The 18,588-nt window shown below is 38.2% G+C and overlaps 1 protein-coding gene across 3 annotated transcripts in view; it reads left to right on the top strand.

The window, feature by feature from the left end:
- SCUBE2 (signal peptide, CUB domain and EGF like domain containing 2) overlaps positions 1–18,588 on the top strand; it is a 60,831-nt gene that overhangs the window by 781 nt on the left and 41,462 nt on the right. For all 3 annotated transcript variants that reach the window (XR_006101563.1, XM_042446553.1, XM_042446554.1), the window contains exons 2-5: positions 4,788–4,910; positions 7,865–7,990; positions 10,349–10,483; positions 17,953–18,078. Coding sequence is in view for 2 of the 3 variants with exons in the window: in XM_042446553.1 (XP_042302487.1) it covers positions 4,788–4,910; positions 7,865–7,990; positions 10,349–10,483; positions 17,953–18,078 (510 nt within the window). In the remaining variant the exon portion in view is untranslated. The remainder of the gene's footprint in view (positions 1–4,787; positions 4,911–7,864; positions 7,991–10,348; positions 10,484–17,952; positions 18,079–18,588) is intronic.

Below are 18,588 nucleotides of genomic sequence, written 5' to 3'. Positions count from 1 at the left end.
AACGTCTCTCCAAGAGGGATTCCAAAATGTCCTCCATTTAACTCTGTGTGCGATGTGTGAGTGAGCGAGCAGATGTCCTCCTTTCCCAGAACATGTCCTCCACGCTGAGCTTGCCTACACACGGGGGGGGGGGGGCTAAAGGGTGTCCTCCATTCTGAGCAGGACTAAGAAGCCTGGGTTTGAGATGAATCTCTCTGTGTTGAGCTTTTATTTGGCCAGCTCTCACTTCTTTTCTCACTCTTTCTTTTTTTGGAATGTCCTCCATTTTGCGGTGCCTTATCCCCTTTTGTGGCTAGGACACATGAGGTGTGTGTGAGACCAGTTGTCCTCTTTTTCCAGGACACATCCTCCATTTCCAGCCTTCTGTCCAGGAGGGATTCCAAAAAGTCCTCCCTTCTGAGCAGGACTAAGAAGCCTGGGTTTGAGATTTCTCTGAGTGTTTTTTGACTTTTTCTTTGGACAGATGTCCTCTTTTTTAGGGACTGTCCTCCATTTTGTGGTGTCTTGTCCTCCTTTGTGGTGAGGACTGCCCTGCTGGTGCCCCTGACCAAAAAAAGCTCAAAACACACCTAGAAATGTACATTTATGCTTCTTAGCCCTGCTCAGGAGTTTTTGGAAGCACTCCTGGAGAAAAGCTTGAAATGGAGGACAGGCCTTGGAAAAAGGAGGACCCCAGGTCATCCTGTCCCTCCCTCCCCAAGGTGACCAGATGAGACACCACAAAATGGAGGACAGTGAAGAAAAACATAGGGACATTTGCCCCATGAAAACTAAACACCTTTCATATAAAAGTCATGCTCAGAATGGAGGAAGCTGAAATGGAGGACATGTCCTGGAAAAGGAGGACATCAGGTTATCTTGGGCGAGATCCCTTTGCATACAGGTGAATTTCAGAAGAGAAGAGGCTTTTCAGCTTCTGGCATCAGAAAAAATGCAGTGCCATGGACACCTGAGGTGTGATTCTAGTGAGGTGGACTTTTCTAAGGAGTGTATCACACTGGGGATGATTTTGGCATTTGAGAGAGCTTAAAGCGCATTTAAAGCATCCCACAAATGGAGAGCCATTGCATGAATGATTATCACAGGCAATTGTGACATCAGAAATGCGTTGTTGTTGAAATTCCAAAAGTAAAGTGATGCGCATGAATGTTTCTTTCTCACCACTTTAATGGTGGGTTTAGTGTGAGATTGTGTGAAATTGTTACGCGTAATTATGCAATTTTCCCGGTATATTCATGGGATAAAACCCCAATTTCCTTCGTGTGGTGAACTCCTAAGTAATAATAGGACCACAGGTCTGGTCTGAGGAAAATCGCCCTGCCTCATTCCTCGAATTTTATAGGAGACCGAAATGAGAAAGTGTTCCGCTTCTTGTAGCCCCCCTCTTCAAGAAATCAGTTGTAGAGCAGAAGGCAGAATCGATGCACAATGTCTAGGAGACATCAGTCTGGGACCATCATCATCCTGCCTCCCTCTAGTGCAGTGGTCCTCAACTTTCCTAAGGCCGTGACCCTTAATACAGTTCTCATGTTGTGGTGACCCCCAACCAATGGTCTCGGTTCCTAAGACCATCGGAAATATTTTTTCGAAGGGTCTTAGGCGACCCCTGTGAAAGGGTTGCTTGACCCCCAAAGGGGTTGCGACCCACAGGTTGAGAACCACTGCTCTAGTGCCTTAACACCTTGGTCTAAATCCAGTGTATGGTCCCAGAGAGTATGCCCTTGAATCAGTTTAGGACCTAAATACCCTAAAGGCACCAGATCCTCTCTGATCTTGGAAGCTAAACAGAGTCAGCCCTGGTTACTTGGATGGAAGACCATCAATAGATACTAAGTGGCAAAACCACCTTTGAGGATTTCTTGCCTAAGCAAACCCTATGAAATTCATGGGGTTGCCACAGGCAGTTTGAAGGCACAGACACATTCATATATATTGAATCAACTGCTGAATGATAACTAGGGACCAGTGGTAGGATTTAGGCTTCTGACTGTATTGATTTGATTAGCAAATAAGATCATTTGCCTTTTTAAATTGTTTACATTTGTGATTTATTTTCAGTTCTCAGGGGAAGATTAATCTGGAACCTTGGTTTTAAAAAAGCTTTTAAAAATCTAATTACCTTTGGTGTTACTTCTGAGCAGATATAAACCAGGTTATGGTGTAAAAATGCATCTAAAGTTTTGCAGTTGGAACATTTTTCAGAACTGAATTATTGGTATATGTTTTAAATAAGGCAGAGTGAGTATAAGTAAAATAAACCTGGTTTTTCAGAAACAACTGTGATAATGTTGAAATGGAAAAATGAGTGAGTTGGCTTTATTCTTTGGTGGGCTTTAGCTGATTTATAACATGGCATACAGTATGTTGAGATAGAAAGCATTTTTGATCATTAGTTGAAAGTAAACTAAAGTAGTAAAGCTCATGCTAAAACACTAAAACATTAAAAAGATGTTTTTATAACATACTATAATTGTTTGATTGAAGATGAAATTTAGCTGTTGTTCTTACCCTTTTGCCACACTGATGGTTACAGGCTGCTCTATTTGTTTTAGTTTATTACATCCCCACAAACATTTCATAGCAAAAAGAGAGAGGGAATCGCCCAAAATACATCAAACAACTGTCAATTTGTATTCATATAATTTTATAATTAAGCTTTATATATCTCACATCTATCTCATATTTCCTGAATCTTTTCTGGAAAACAGTTACAATTTTTTGGGTAAAGCATGGAAAGATATTTTTATGATACCTGTGTATTGAAACAAAAGTCAAAATAACTTTTCTGTGGTAGTCTTGGCTCTTATTAGGTCCATCTGCCACTTTATGGTCTAGGACACTGAAATAAAATGAGATGTTTGTGCTCATCTTGTAGTAGAGGTATTTCTTTTTGTTTGTGATAATCAGGATGGCATAGTGATGCACACACCTGGGAAATGGCTTTGTGTGGATTTAAAGGAAAAATACTTCCATGTAGATCCGGATCTTTTAAATAAACCATTTTAAAAAATTGAAATTGAGATGTTGTTTTGTATAGTTAATATTTCTTTGATGTTGTGTAACACTTTTTGTACATATCTGATAGATAAATAGTGCTAACTATCTTGTCACTTGCTGGTCTTTCTTGTTTCCTTCTGCTCCTATCAATTTTATACAGGATATTTTTTTATTCTGTTAGGATCCTCGGACTCCTCCATTGATACCCTCCCCTCCTGGCAAATTCACCTGAACAAAAAGGCATGTTTTAAATGAAGTCTGGGCTGAATTCAATATCTGGTGAATTTAGCATGAGGCAGTTTGACTAATGTTCAGCTTGCAAGTCAGTATATAATTGTAGTCAGCAGCAGCAGCAGCAGCAATTTTTTTCAGTGACTATATGCTTGGAATTTCCATCATTCAACAGAAATTCCTAAGGCGCTTTTCATAAACACCTCAATACATGAAATGAAAAGAAAAAAGAAAATGTAAAAGGGAATTAAAAAAAGGCAAAACAAATGTAAAAACACAGACATCAAAGAATTGATGAAAAGATCCAACAGGATTAAATTATGTTTGATAGGATTGAAGTGGGAAAGGTCTTCATTTTAGACTGAAAGGCAATAAAACAGGTGCCGGGGGCAGTCATTTCTGGGAGAGCACTGCAGTGCTTCCACTGAGTGGGTCCTGGAGGCTACCTGCTTTCATTTTGAAATTGTTGCAGATATTTGGGGGGGAAAGCATTGTACAATAGTAGGGGGGAAATTGAAAAGGTATTTTTTAAAATATTGAAATGCAAACTGCAAAATTTTGATGCAGCTCCAGTTACTATGCATTATTTTAGGCCTCCCCCCACCGCTGTTTTTCCCTTCTTCTTCTGCAGATTCATGCTGTGTACATCTCATCCATTTTCTGTAGTAGTGGATTATTTGTGGCCCTCTAGATGTTGGACTGCACCTCCCATCCCATGTTATTATTGCCTGTACTGGCTAAGGGCCTAGGGCTGATGAGAGTTGTGATCCTACAACATTGGGAGGGCTGTATCTTGCCCATTCCCACTTTGCTAGAATTTATAGGACTCTCAAACGTCAAATTTCCTAAGTATCCTGGTCTGAAACATTTGGTAGATCTTTTAGCTGTGGACATGCCTGTATTTTTTTTGGAAAGGTGTCTGCTGACTTTGCTTCATGCCAGATGTGGCTTTCGCTTTTCAGTGTAGAAAGCTAAATTTGGAAGTGTGTAAAGCACACACTTGCAGTACTGAATAACAATCTGTTTAATGAAAGGTAAAAGTTTAATGTGCCAGTGGTTGTGATTTTGGAATTCTTGACCTGCCTAATGCTTATTTCCATAAAACCTTTTTCTTAGTGTTTCATTTTCTTTCAAAGGTCAGATTTTATGATAATGATGTCATGGTAATAAAATCTTACTTTTTGAGTAACTGAAACTGTGTATAGCTTAAACATCTTTCCCCTTAATTGAACATTTTTCAATAGGGGAATCAGCACTCTGGTCTCTGTATGGAACTGTGTGCCAACTAGAATGTGCATCTCTAAATCTGCATTTTAGTAAATGTGTGTATATTTTTTTCAGACCAAGTGAATGGAAAGAAAAATGGTGATGATGTGCATTACAGCACAAAACCTAATTGTTTACAAGTATAAATTGACAGGTGACTTAAAGGCACATATGCACACACACAACCATCTTATGATTGTAAAATCAAGTATTGTATTGATGGATGGATGTCTTGTAGGTCCCTGTTGGTACATATTTTCACTGTCTCGCATATTTGATTCGTCTTTTCACAGATGTTGATGAGTGTGCCCAAGGAAGTGATGACTGCCACCCAGATGCAATCTGTCAGAATACACCAAAGTCATATAAGTGTATGTGTAAGCCAGGCTACAGTGGAGACGGAAAAATATGTGAGGGTATGTGTATTGTGGCTTTCTATACGATGGGCGTGTTTGTTCCACATTACTAGCTAAGCCTGACTGAGTAAATATCAGCAAAGAAGGAAACATTATTTATGTACATCACAGAGCACAGTTCTTATACAGAGTGCACATGAAGCTCAGTCTATAGCAGTCAGATGTTTCTTTTCAGAGGATAGTAAATTTCAGCCAGTATTCAATTGACACTAAAAGTGCTGTTTAGGTCCTCTTTTGCTTACTGTGCATAATAATTGATGATTAATAGTTAGAAGAAGGGCATCTTGAAATCTGCTGTAGTTTGTTTTCTGCAGCCCCAGAGACTAGGACACGGAGCAATTGATGCAAGGTACAGGAAAAGAGATTCCACCTAAACACACTCCCTTGGAGAGTGGCGGCGCCTCCTTCTTTAGAGGGTTTTACACAGAGGCTGGATGGACATCTGTTGGTGGTGCTTTCTGTATTCTTACATGGCAGGGGGTTGGATTGGATGGTCCTTGCGGTCTCCTCTAGCTCTATAATTCAAGCCAGTGGATAATTTACAGCTGGTTTATAGAACAAGAGAAACAAGACGTGTATCAGGATCTTCCATAGAAACATCCAAATGGATAAGGGTTCGTTGAATATTCTTACGCTGTATAGATATATTTGTAATGTATGAGCAAAATGCTTTTTAGAAGTAATAAAAATCTTCGTTAAAGTTCCAGTACTTGGATAATATTTATGTGAAATTCAGAGTTATTATTTATTTATTTTAATTATATCCCACTTTTATCTTTGGTGGGGGGGGGGAACTCTTCAAAGTGGCTAACAGCAAGATCAATAAAAACAATAAACCAAACTACTGTACAAAGTAGAAGTAGCTAATAAAAGAATGGAAGCAAACAGAGAAAACAGCAACAAGAGAAAATTACACCAGTAACTGATAAAAGAGAAGAAGTCCATCTGATTCATTGTTGTTCCACAAGGACAGAATTTTTTTAGAGTGAGTTAAGAGAAAGGATTCACTATGAAGTGCTGTTGAGAGTTCTATAAATATATAAATTCTAATTAGGAGTAAATGAATATAATTGTGTATATTGTATACCTGTATAGCCAATTATACAATATATACCAGACTACATAATATCTCTCATATACACTAATACTGTAATACGAATTTTTGATTTTGGGGTGACCTTTCTTTAAAACTTAGGGGAATTAACACTTTTTAATTTGTTTTTAAGCAAAAGTTCATTGATTTATGATACAGGAAATATTTTTAATATAAAAAAAACACAATTTTCATATGCCTAGTTCCCACCTTTTCCTAGAAACAATTCAATTTTAGTTATTTTTAACCTGCTTGTTAAATGGTATTCTGTGACCAATGAGGTCACCTTTATGCCAAACAAGGACTTCTATTCAGATTAATAACCTAAGTGAAACCCAGATCATCCTTCTAACCCAGGGGTAGATGGCTTTCATAGGTGAGATCTTTGTTTGCCTTCCTGAACCTGTTGGTTGTCCAGCTCATAGACTGCCAGATTTCAGCTGTGGAGCAGCAGTGAAGCATCAGTGAAATTTGGGAGTGGAAGGAGGCATGAAATGTCATAAAACAGGTGGGGGGCATTCTGTCTGTGGGCTTGTCTGTTGCCCAGCTTTGTTCTAATCACTTCATTCCAGTTGTCTGCATGATAAAAATGAGTGAGACGCAAAGTCTTTGGATGTGACCATTTTTAATATTTTCATGTTTGTGCTGATTTTCAGTGATAATTTAGTATGGCAATGGATTTGTTTTTATACATAATTCTGTACCAGAACTTTTGATGATGGCTCAAGGAAGCTTCTGGTGGCTGGAGGGAGCCAGATGACCTTCATCCAAGAGCATTGAAAGAACTGGCAGAAAATTTTGGAGAAGATCGTTAACTAGACAGTCTGTAAGCACTTAGAAAAAATGCTGTGATCAGGAAAGGTCAAGATGTTTTTTTAAAAAAAACAAGGCATGCCGCCGGACTAATCGTATCTCCTTTTTCAATAGAATTACATGCTTGGTAAATGAATGGAATGCTGTGGATGTAGCGTATTGTGATTTCGGAAAAACCTTTGACAAAGTCCTCTGATATTTTAGCAAACAAGCTGGTAAAATGTGGGCTAGACAATATGACTGTTAGGGGGATCTGTAGTTGGTTGATGGAACAGATCCAATGGCTCCTCTTCATCCTGGAGAGAAGTGACCAGTGGGGTGCCATAGGGTTCTGTCCTGGGCACAGTGCTATTCAACATCTTCATCATTGACTTGGATGATGGAATAGAGGGTATGCTTATCAAATTTGCAAATGATACCAAATTCGGAGTGTAGCTCATGTCCAGTGGCATGATGGAATCTCTTGCTTTGGAGGTTTTCAAACAGGATGGATGGCCATCAGTTGGGAGTGCTTTGATTATGTTTTCCTGCATGGCAGTGGTTTGGATTGGATAAACCTTGTGGCCTCTTCCAACTCTCTGATTCTATGATTCTAATAAGGTGTAACTACAGCACCTACCCTGTGGAATTATATCCACTCTGAGATGCAACAGGTGTCATTGTCTGACTTTCTTGAGCTATCAAGAGATTTGAACTTCTTGTTAATTTGTTTCATTGGATTATTAATGGTAATAAGAAAATAGCAATGACCTCTTCTCCATCTCTGGCACCACATTCACTCATGAAAGTAACAGAGTCTGGTGCAAAACCTTCCCATCTGCACTTTTGAAAAAATTAAAAGATAAGAGACCAGTATAGAAGGAGGCAAATATATTTTGTTTATAATAAGAAATTGTTAGTACTCTATGAAATCTGAATCACTGTTGCCTTCTGAATAAACAGTAGTAACAGTCATTGTTATTAGCATATGGGTAATGTCATCTTGTCATGATCTGTCTGCAGCAAACAAGCAGGCAATCATCATATTATCTCTTGCTTTATTCCCCAGACATTGATGAATGTGATAATGACTTCAATGGAGGCTGTGTGCATGAATGTTTCAACATTCCAGGCAATTATCGCTGTGCATGTTATGATGGCTTCATGTTGGCTCGGAATGGCCATAATTGTCTCGGTAAGGAGGTTTTTTTTTAAACAAAATGTGCTAGCATTGATGTTGAATACCACCAAATTATATAGATCTGAATCCCATTGCTAGACCTGTTGAATCAAGGAGATTTTCATTAGTGTTTACTTAATATGTATCAATTAATTCAGTTATTCTGCTCTGGTTGGAACTAATAATTGGATTTAGATCCTACACTTTCACATGTGTAAGATGGGGGTTTCTTGGCATAATTTCTTCAGAGGAGGTTTTCCTTTGTCTTCCTCTGAGTCTGAGAGAGTGTGACTTGCTCAAGGCCACCCTGTAGGTTTCTATGGCTGAGTGGGGATTTGAACTCTGGTGTCCCAGTATAGTAGTACAACATTCAAACCACTACATCACTTTGGCTCTCAACTATGGGTGCAGATGGTCACACATGTGGACTGGAAGGATATAAAAGATCCTCAAATTCAATCTCAAGGTCCAAGTAATGTTCTTCATGTAAATGTAACATAAGAAGAACTGTGCCAGATCAGATAAAAGGTTTGCCTCACAGGTGGGCAACCAAAGGCCTGTCTCATGGATGTGGCCTTCTTGATGTTAACGGATTGCAGTTTGCAGTCAGCATAGTCAGTGATGAGGGATGTTAGGAGCTGGAGTCCAATAATATCTGAAGAGCCACCTATTCTTCTTTCCGCATCTGTCCTGTCAGATATTGTTTTGTTGCAGTGGCCAACCAGATCCACAAGGACAATGCCAACCCTAGTACTCTTCCTGACATTAAGACCTACATAACCCACATGACTAACTACTGTTGATATCTTTTATCCTCCATGGAACACTGTCACAGAATGCATGGAAATTTTATGCATATTAAAAGTTTAGTTATCAGATTTTTTGGGGAGGAGGGGCAAGGATTCTGAGCTTTTAATGGCAGATAGCCAAGTTCTTATTTGGATATGGGGTTGAAACTTTTAAATGCACCATGTTTCAGTCCCCATACTTCCTATGCTCTTTCCCTACATATGTCCCTTTCCCAGGGTAATAACCCCTTTTAAAAGCTATTGGACAGTTCTGCCAGGAAGAAAAGGCAAAGTATAATTTGTTTTGTTTTATTAAGAAATGATGTCTGATTTAAATAATCACTCAAGACATGGGAAGTTTAGATTCTTTTTCCAAGTTATTCTCTGTGAGATTCAATTAATCTCATTCATTCTATCTTCCTCTTATTATCCTTCACAAAGATATTTTGAGGGAGAAATACATTACAGAATTGCAGCTGCTTGTAGTAGCATGCCACTCAAGAGTTGTGTCAGTGCCATACCCTAATGTTTGCCATAGAGTTTGTGAGTAGCAACTTCTAAATGGAGCCAAGAAGATGTGATTGACTGACTGGTGACACTTGCCTAAAGCAAGCTACTTGGGAGGGTTGTGTTCACTGATCAAAGAAGTCAAATACAACAACACTTTCCTCCCTTCAGATTGTCTGTACCTAGAACTTTGACCAGCTTTTTTGCATGCAATTTAGATTCCTGGTAAGCTCAATTTTCATTTTAAAAAAGAAAACAAGCCCCCTGCTCTTTCTTGTGTTTTGTTGTATGATTGAAAATGTGCAGGCAGTATCTACAAAAGGATCCACTGATTGTGGCATCAAGTTACTAGACCTTACATAGCAAATTGTTTTCTTCGCTCTTGGTTCCCAGATAATTCTCTGACATAAGAACTTTTCCCCCTGTTATTTGCCTGTTTCCTTGAGACTAACCAGCTGCTAACTAGTATTGTACAATATCCAGTGTAACACTGCAATACTTTGTACATCCGATCTCTGTATTTATTATTTCATATAAAAGCAAGTTAAATATAGGGTCCAAACAGACATGCCAAAATAAAGCTGCTTCAGGTCACTTTGGAGGTATGCTGTTTAAATGACACATGCATTTTAAGAGGCTATAAGCTGTGCCAAAGCTGTGCTCCAGTCCTTAGGACTGGAGCGGGACTTTGACACGGCTTCTGGCCTAAGAATCATGAATTAAGCATGTCCAAATATTTTTTTAAATTATGTAAATATCTGTAGTGTTGGATTGTGTTGTATCACAGAGTCCAGTATTGCATCTGCACTGCAGAATTAATGCAGTTTGACACCACTTTAACGGCCTGGCTCAATGCTATGGAATTATAGGACTTGTAGTTTTGTGAAATATTTAGCCCATCTCTCAGAAAGCTCTGGTGCCACAACAAACTACAAATCCCAGGATTCCATAAGATGCAAAGTAAGACTATCTAACATGTTGAATGCTTTTTTAAAAATCATGATTTTAATGAACATCTCCTGTGCAGTTTTGATGACCAAAAATGAGTACTACCAATCTTCCACTTATTATTTTTCAGATACAGATGAGTGCCTGCTTAATAATGGAGGATGCCAACATGTTTGTGTCAACACAGTGGGCAGCTATGAATGTTTTTGTAATGATGGATTCTTCCTCAGTGATAACCAACATACCTGCATTCACCGTTCAGAAGGTAAAACCTATCTCCTTTTAACAAGTAACTTGGGTGTCTCTTTCCATTACTTCCCAAAGAATTCTGAATCAAGCTCTCTAGTATATTTGCTAAGTGATTGTTTTTACTTAATGTACTTCTACATATCAGCCTTTTGAGTCCTGTTGTAAAAAGGAATACAGTCAATGCTGTGTTGTAGAACAGATGGGTTGCATACAGAAGGTCCTAGGTTTGGTCCCTGGCATTCCACATAGGGCTAGAAAAATTCCTGTCTACAGTTTGGGCAATCTGCTGCATCAAGACTACTGTGCTGAATGGACCAGTGATCTGACTCAGTATAAAGCAGTTTCTTATTTTCCTATGTAAAACTTTATATGTGAGTCTTTAAATCCTGCTAGGTATGCTGGAAATCCACTGAACAATTCTCAAATGCCTGATTTGTATCCTGGATATCTAACCCCCAGCTTTTAACCAGAACAGCTTCCAGACTTTTGTGGTTGTTTCTGTATTCAACACTATGTTTAAACTGGGTACCATCATGGACAACATTAATATTAAAGAAAACTGATAAAAGGCACTCAGGAGTCACAAGAGGACTCAGGTCCTTACCAGTGCACATCTTTGGAAGTCAGATAACAGCTATGTTGGTACCATGCAGGGGTTTGAGAGTTGAATAGCCAGGATTGCTCATAATAGGCTAATGACATAATCTTATTTTACCATAACCCACCATTTTCTGTTAGGTTTGCTATAGCGAAAACTGGAGAGGGCTCCTATACCTTTAATGGTTGTGTAGAAGAGGTTATTTCAGCAGGTGTTCCCTGTTACCTGATTATATGACAAGCAACATGTGCTGGAATTCCTTCTTTATGCAATCATTTTTTTTTCCTTTATTGGAATTTTATTACATGTAATATTAAAAACATATAAAACATATAGAACAATACATATCTATACATCACATACATCACATACATCCATATCAAACTTGCTCCCTTTGTTAACTAAAAATTACTTCCCTATGTGTATAGTTTCTGCGATATCTTTTGTTACATTTTGTATAACTATATACCTCATTTAGTTCATTATTAAAGAATTCTTACATAGGACCTTTCTTGTAAGTCTGTTCGGTATATTGATATCCATACAAGTAACAACTTTTCCCCTAATCTATACAGTAGAGACTTTTTCTATCCATTTTGGTTATCTCTATTTTTTGCTTTCTCCTTTTGTATTTTATTTATAGCGTTTTGTAACCATATTCAGGTTTCTCTTCAGATCGTATAAATCTTTCACCTTTTATGCAATCATTACAGATACAGGAGTTTTCTCCATTTTTCATTTTGGCAAGCCTACCTGCTGTGAACTGTCCTTCTAGAGAGAGAACATGGTATAATGGTTTGAATGTTGGACTATGACTCTGGAGACCAAAGTTCAAATCCATGCTCAGCCATGGAAACCCATTGGGTGACCTTGGGCAAGTCACACTCTCGCTGCACTGCAAAGGCAAACCACCTCTGAACAAATAATGCCAAGAAAAACCCATTATGGGGTTGCCTTAGAGTTGCTCTAAGTTGGAAATGACTTAAAGGCACACAACTAACAACAAAAGGAAGAAAGTAGAACCTGGCGACTTTTTTTATCAAGATGTTTTTATGCTGGTGTAAGGCTGAAGCAAGCTAGCGACAGCAGAGTCCTGAATCTGTATTAAAGTCATACTTTTATTAAGTTGATTCAGTTATCACAAGATAGTGTACAGGTTTTTGAGATATGCAGATCTCTTCATCAGGCTGGTTCTTACAAAAAGTAGTTGGGGAGAGGAGGAAAAGGAGGAGGAAAAGCTGGTCTGTTCAAATCAAGAAGTCAGCATCGTCAGAGTCTTAAATAGTATGGAAAGAGATTCTAGGTATTCCATTTAAGATATGTCTGTGATGGTTTCAGATGACACCTAGGACTGTCCATAAGATTTCCAGGATGACGTTGCAAGCAAACAGAAGTTCATCCCTTTACTATTGGAAGTGTTTCTATTTCAGGGAAGAAAAGATTCTCTAAGGAAGAACAGAAGCACTTCCCATTCCTGTGAAGTTATCCCAAGTGACTTTAATGTTAGGAGAAGGAGACATATTTTAAAGCAACTAGTTTTAATGTAGTGAGGTAACTCCAGTGTTCAGAAATGAAATATGATGCCCATTGGGAAACTTTGATGAACGAAAGTTTTATATACCCCTAGGGTAATAACCTGAAAGTGTTAGTTTTAAGTCAGGGACTTTCCCTGAAGCTATGATTAGATAGTGTGGGTTCACTGGGTTTAAAACAGCCAAAAATTTATAGGTTTGCAAAGATTTAAGATAAATAAAGAAACTGTGCTTGAAGAAAGTATTTAATTTGATAAGGAAAGAAAGTGGGCTAAAAGACGAGCCTTCCTTTATAGCGTGAGAAATTAAAGTGAAAACAAGTGTGTTTTTATGAATTCATATACTCACATATGTATGCATACATACACATACAAATGCAAGGCATATAAAGTGCAACTGCAAGTTTCTTAAGTGACCAATATAGAAAATATAGTTAAATCCATGAAATCTTTAGAAATCCTGTATATAGGTGAATGTGAAATTGGGCTTTGGAGGAAAAAGGAAAACTGTCTTTGAAGCCTATGGAAACTCTTTTATTAAGCCTAAGTGACTGGTGTCAGAATATTTTTGCTTTGGGAGGAAGGGAGATAGAAGGGAGAAATAAGAAGGAAGATGAATATAGAGGAATGAGTTGGTAAGAAAGAGAAAATAGGTTCATTGCCTTTCTAAATGGTTAAATAATTGGGACAGGAGCTTCTTGAGGTTTTCCACGTGTGCATTTGATTCTGGTTATGTGATTTTTTGCTTTAAAAATATTTCTAAGTCTCCCAACCCTGCATTGTGGGATATAGGAAATGCAAGACATGCTGTCTATGTCTTAAAAGGTTGGTGGAGGGAAGGTGGAAGTCCCCATCATGAAGAGACAACCATAAAAACTGTGGGGCTGAGGACAGGAAAGAAGCACATGCCTTGCATCAATCTCCTCCTCTCCTTCCCCCCACTTTTTCTCTTTCCAGGCTTCCTCTATCTTTTCTACACTATGGTCCTTTTTTTCATTCTTCTTCTGTCTCTATTCCCGTTTCCCAAATCTGCTTTATTTCCAGCTCCTCCTCTCTCTCCTGCTCTTCCTTACTTCTGCCTCCTTCACCCCTGAAAAAAAAAAGAATGCGTTAAAAAACAGATGCCTTCAACCTGTTCTTTTTGTCCAGAGTCTTTGCAAATTAATTGTAATTGAAGATGAGCAGCTGGGTTGGGATTATCTGGGAGTGAATTAATTGGCTGGCTTTGCCATTTGTGAAATTAGAATAAATCCAACTAATTATGTCTTAGTTTTCATATATAAGCATATTAGTGCATGCAAATGTTATCCAGTATCTATTTTATTTATCTGTACCCTCCCATCTTTAAGTGCCTAGCAATGTCCCTTATAGTAGGTGAATTGTGGATTACATCTTTTGATTTGATATGGCTGCCCAGTTTATGCTGAATTATACTAGGTGGATGTTAATCTTCCAAAGAATAAAGTTTGACATTTCCATTGTGTATTTTAAAATATCTGTTCCCTCTGTCTGTGTAGACATTGATGAGAGCTTAAGTCCCAGGAATTATGATAGTCAAGTGCCAGGCTGATTTAGAACTTCTGTTTTCCTATATATTTGTATTTTAATAACCTTTTGCTCAAGGATCTTCAAAATGACATAGCTTGAACTCTTGTCAACACTGTGCAACACTTACTTACGGTGATACCAACACCAGTGCCTGAATATTCTCAGTGCAGAAACTGTGTGTCGTCTTCTTGCTAAATGAACTCCTAAGAGTCTAAATAGGCCACTTGTATGATTGCATGACTGTTTGTTTTTTGCAAAATCATTATCCTGGCTCAACTGCTACAGACAAACATAGTATTCTCTTCTTACTGCCTGTTGTCTCTCTTTTATCATGTTCTGTCTTGTTTCTTATATTTCTGTTTAGCTGGCTGAAACATGACTTTTAAATCATTATGCAAAAGACCAAGTTTGTAAGAGGGACTTAATATATATTAGCAGATGGTTCTTTTCTTCCTGATAGCAGTGTGTCATCCAAAGTGCTGATATATGTCTTTCAAAAATTTAAGGTTTTGTTCTAATATTAGTTTTAAGTATTTTATTTCATCTCTGTTGTATTTGTTGTTTTATATTGACATGAATAATGAAAAATTATAATAAATGACAGCCTTTATATTTAAGCAACTGCTTTTCAAAGTACATTTAACTAATCAAAATGTACATATTATTAAATGTTATCTGTTGGAATGCATTCTTTTCCAACCATAGTTTTCAGATAACAGTTCAAGATTTTCTTCATAAGCAGAACTATGCAAGTACCAATTCAGTAATTCAAGACTGAGTTCAGTGAACTTTGCCAATGTACCTGAATGAATGATGTCTCCATTGGATTTTGGATGTGCACAAAGAAGATACACTGTTAGCAGAAGCTGAACTGTTAATTCTCTTTAATGCTTTTTAAACACCTCTTAGTTAACAGACAGATCACAAGGCATGCTGAAGCTTCCAAATGCCACAAAACACTAGAGTTAATAAGGCTAATTTGTGGTGTTCTGTGTTGCAAAAAGCCTGACTGACAGCATAATAGTGATTGCAAGTTTTCTTTTGGAGCTCTTCACATCTTTTGTGTATTCTGGTGGGTTGGAGGCATCATTGTCTTGTTGGTTTTCTCACTGTGGGAAAGGAATCAAGAAGCCAGTAGAGCAGAATAATCAAAGCAACATAGCAACCATTCCTTTGTTACTGAAAGCTGCCTTCTTCAAGGAAGTCTACTGGGGAAAAAAAGGGGGAGGGCATTAAGAAGAGATCATGGTTGATTAAAATGTTACAGAACTTCAGAGACGCATTGCCAACTCCTGTTTATTTTCTTGGAGTAATAATAAAGCTGTAGCAAATAAATAAATCAATAAATATGGGTGAAATCTAGTGAGGAGCAAATCTGCAGATAAATCCAAGCACTTGCCTATAAACCCAACCAGATTTCACCTGATTCACACTTTTCCTATAATCCATGATAGCTACTGTAGTGTACAATATATGTGGGGCTTTGATGTAGCAACAGGTTGAAATTCACCAGCAAATGGGTTTGTATGTGAAAAAATCCTCTCTTTGCTTCCAGGAAAGCGAAGTGACCTTGAAGATTGTGTTTTGTTCCTTAATGTGAACTAATGTATTCCCCTTTCAGATAAGGTTTTTGGGTTCTATTTGAGACATTCAGCTGAAGCAGAGCTTTCAGCAGCATTTTGTTGGATCGTTGTGTCTCAGGCAAAAAATTAGGATCAGTAAAGTTCACAATGCAGCAAAAATAAATAAAAAGGACATGTCATGCTTCCTTGCTAGATCAGAGTTTAAAATAATATTTTCAAAAACTGATCCTTTACTTCTCAGTTTTTATGAGTGATTGTTACTTGCTACTTGTGAGTAATGTGTAATATGTTACTGTAACTTCAAGAGAAAAGTCTAACCCCCCCAATAAGGTTTGTAGGGTAACAAAACAAAACCTTCCTGAGCATTTATGAAGTAGGATGATCTAAAAACAACTCCTACAGCAACAATGTAAATGTTACTCAGTCTGAAAAAATACTAGCATTTACCTTGCTTCCATTGAAACATGCAAATTTGGGCCTTGTTAGTCAAAAGGAAAACAAAAAGATAGTGAGTAATGTGTTGCTTCCACAACTTAGAGTAGCACTTCATGTGGCTGATTTCTGAAGAGGGTGAAGTGTGCTGGGAAGCACGGACTTGGGGCAGCCAGGAGGGCCAGATGTTGCAGCACTTAGGAGAGCTCCAAGTGAGCGATTTGCTCTGACAGGGTCTGAGACCAGTCTGAAGGCTTTCATGCTCCAGTCCTGAAGCTCCCAGTCCTTCCTGCAAAATGAGAAAGCTTTAAAGGGACAGGCCACTGGCCTGGAGTCTGATACTCCTCCAGCTCTTCAAGAGCTCCTGTTGCCAGGCATGCTGCTGTCACTGGCATATCAACTCCATGGATTGTGGAGCCCATCATTGATAAGGGTGTGCTGGCCCAGTGCTGGATTAAGGCTCAGGGGATGCTGATTTTTATTCTTCCCTCCCCCAGAGCATTGCAGATGCTGGTACCTCATCTGTTTGTACCACTGCATGTTTCCTCATCCTCTGAATCTATTCCAGTCTCTTCTATATTCCAGGGTCATGAAAAAAGCACACAGTCTAATTACTCCTAATTTGGCATATAGTGGACATGTTTCTAGTATATTGAGTAGTGTATGTGCTGCACAAATGCCATAAAACATGATGACAAAATGCATGCCTTTGGGGCAAATCCTTCAGAGCCCTGTTGACTTTTGCATTTCCCTTTAAAGTGTGATGGCATGCATCACTTTGACATATTTGGCCACCCTGGAAATATATTCCTATATACAGTGTGAAATGGCCCCAAAGAGAATGATGTATCAGTACTATATTTTTTGTACTGTTTTATATTTGTACATATTTTAAATATCACTAGCTTTGGAGCTACTTCTGTAGTTAGAAGATTGTATAGGAAATACAAACCCATAAGGAGACAGTGCTGTAATAAATCCACCCAGATACTCAGTCTCCCATCCCTCTCTCTTACACACACACACACACACAGAGAGAGAGAGAGAGATGGAAACTAGCCTTGCTTTTATCCTTGCAAAGATATCATCAAGTAATGAAACAATGAAACATTGGCAAGAGTTTAGTGTTAGAAAAGGTCAACAAAAAACATCTTGATTTGAAACCTGGATTTCAGTTGTTTTCATCATTTGAGGCTTGGACACAAAGTTTGTATTTGGCATGTTCACAGGTGTCAAGGGTGTGAGCAAGCCTTTCTGGATACCCAGTTTCCTCTTCAAAATCTAGTTGCAGTTCTGGGTGACAGTGATGATCTACTGCTTTACTCACATTCTTAGCTCTGTCAGCTGGTTTCCCTCTTTGGATTATTAATGATATATGTACAGGAAAGATAACTGTATTTAAAACATTCATAGTACTATGTGGTGCAATGTGGTCTAGCTGTTGCTATGAATAGGCTTTAGTATGTTTATCTGCCTGTTTACCTCCTCCCCCTACTTATTCTGCTTATTTTGCAATAAAATTGTGAAGATACTTTTGTGTCACACTCTCATCTCTGCTATTTTGTGTTCCTTAAAAAGTGTCAGATTAATTTTTTTTAGAACAGATTTAGCAGGGATGTGGCATATTAAGCTTTTGCCATATAAATTTTATTCTGAGATCTTTTTGTTCAAATAAAGTAGATGGTTTCAAGACTACCTTCTATTTATCGAAATACTGTAGGGTTCATATCTAGCTACCATGATCTGCTGTAGGCACACAGAACATTGATGCATCTCTTTTACTATTCTTGCAGAAGGTCTGAGCTGTATGAATAAAGATCATGGCTGTGCCCATATCTGCAAGGAAGCACCAAAAGGAGGCGTGTCTTGTGAATGCAGACCTGGATTCGAACTGGCCAGAAACCAGAGGGACTGTAGTTGTATGCAACATTTTACATATACTTAATGGTTTCTCTAAGCGAGCAAGTAGAATTCAGGCATTTCTATTGCTGATTGTTAATTTGGGGGTTCCTCTGCAAGGACAATGTTAATTGAAAAAAATATTTGGTGGAGAAAACCCAACCAAGAGCCTTGTTGGCCATTTAAAGATGAATAGATTTAATGATAGGCTTTCCCTTGTACCAAGAATATGTCACCATACATTTGTTGATCTTCTAAGATTCTACAAGACATTGTCATCAATAAAAGGTCACCACTACAGCCTTTCACCTTGATAGCATTTTAATAGGATCTTAATCTGTGCTATCATGTATTAATTGATTGGTGTCACCTAAAAACTATCTGTGTCCAGCACTGTAATTTAATTGGACTTTCTAGTACAAAAAAAGTAGGCTGCAAGCTTGTGATTACTTACTTGGGAGAAAGACCCACTGAATTTAGTTGGAGTTAATTCAGAGCTGACATGTAGAGAATTTTCCTGTTAGTTGCCC

Source organism: Sceloporus undulatus, chromosome 1 (genome assembly GCF_019175285.1).
Source record: "Sceloporus undulatus isolate JIND9_A2432 ecotype Alabama chromosome 1, SceUnd_v1.1, whole genome shotgun sequence".
Classification (NCBI taxonomy): domain Eukaryota; kingdom Metazoa; phylum Chordata; class Lepidosauria; order Squamata; family Phrynosomatidae; genus Sceloporus; species Sceloporus undulatus.
Note: the sequence above shows the minus strand (reverse complement) of the source record. Positions and strands in the feature narration are given on the sequence as shown.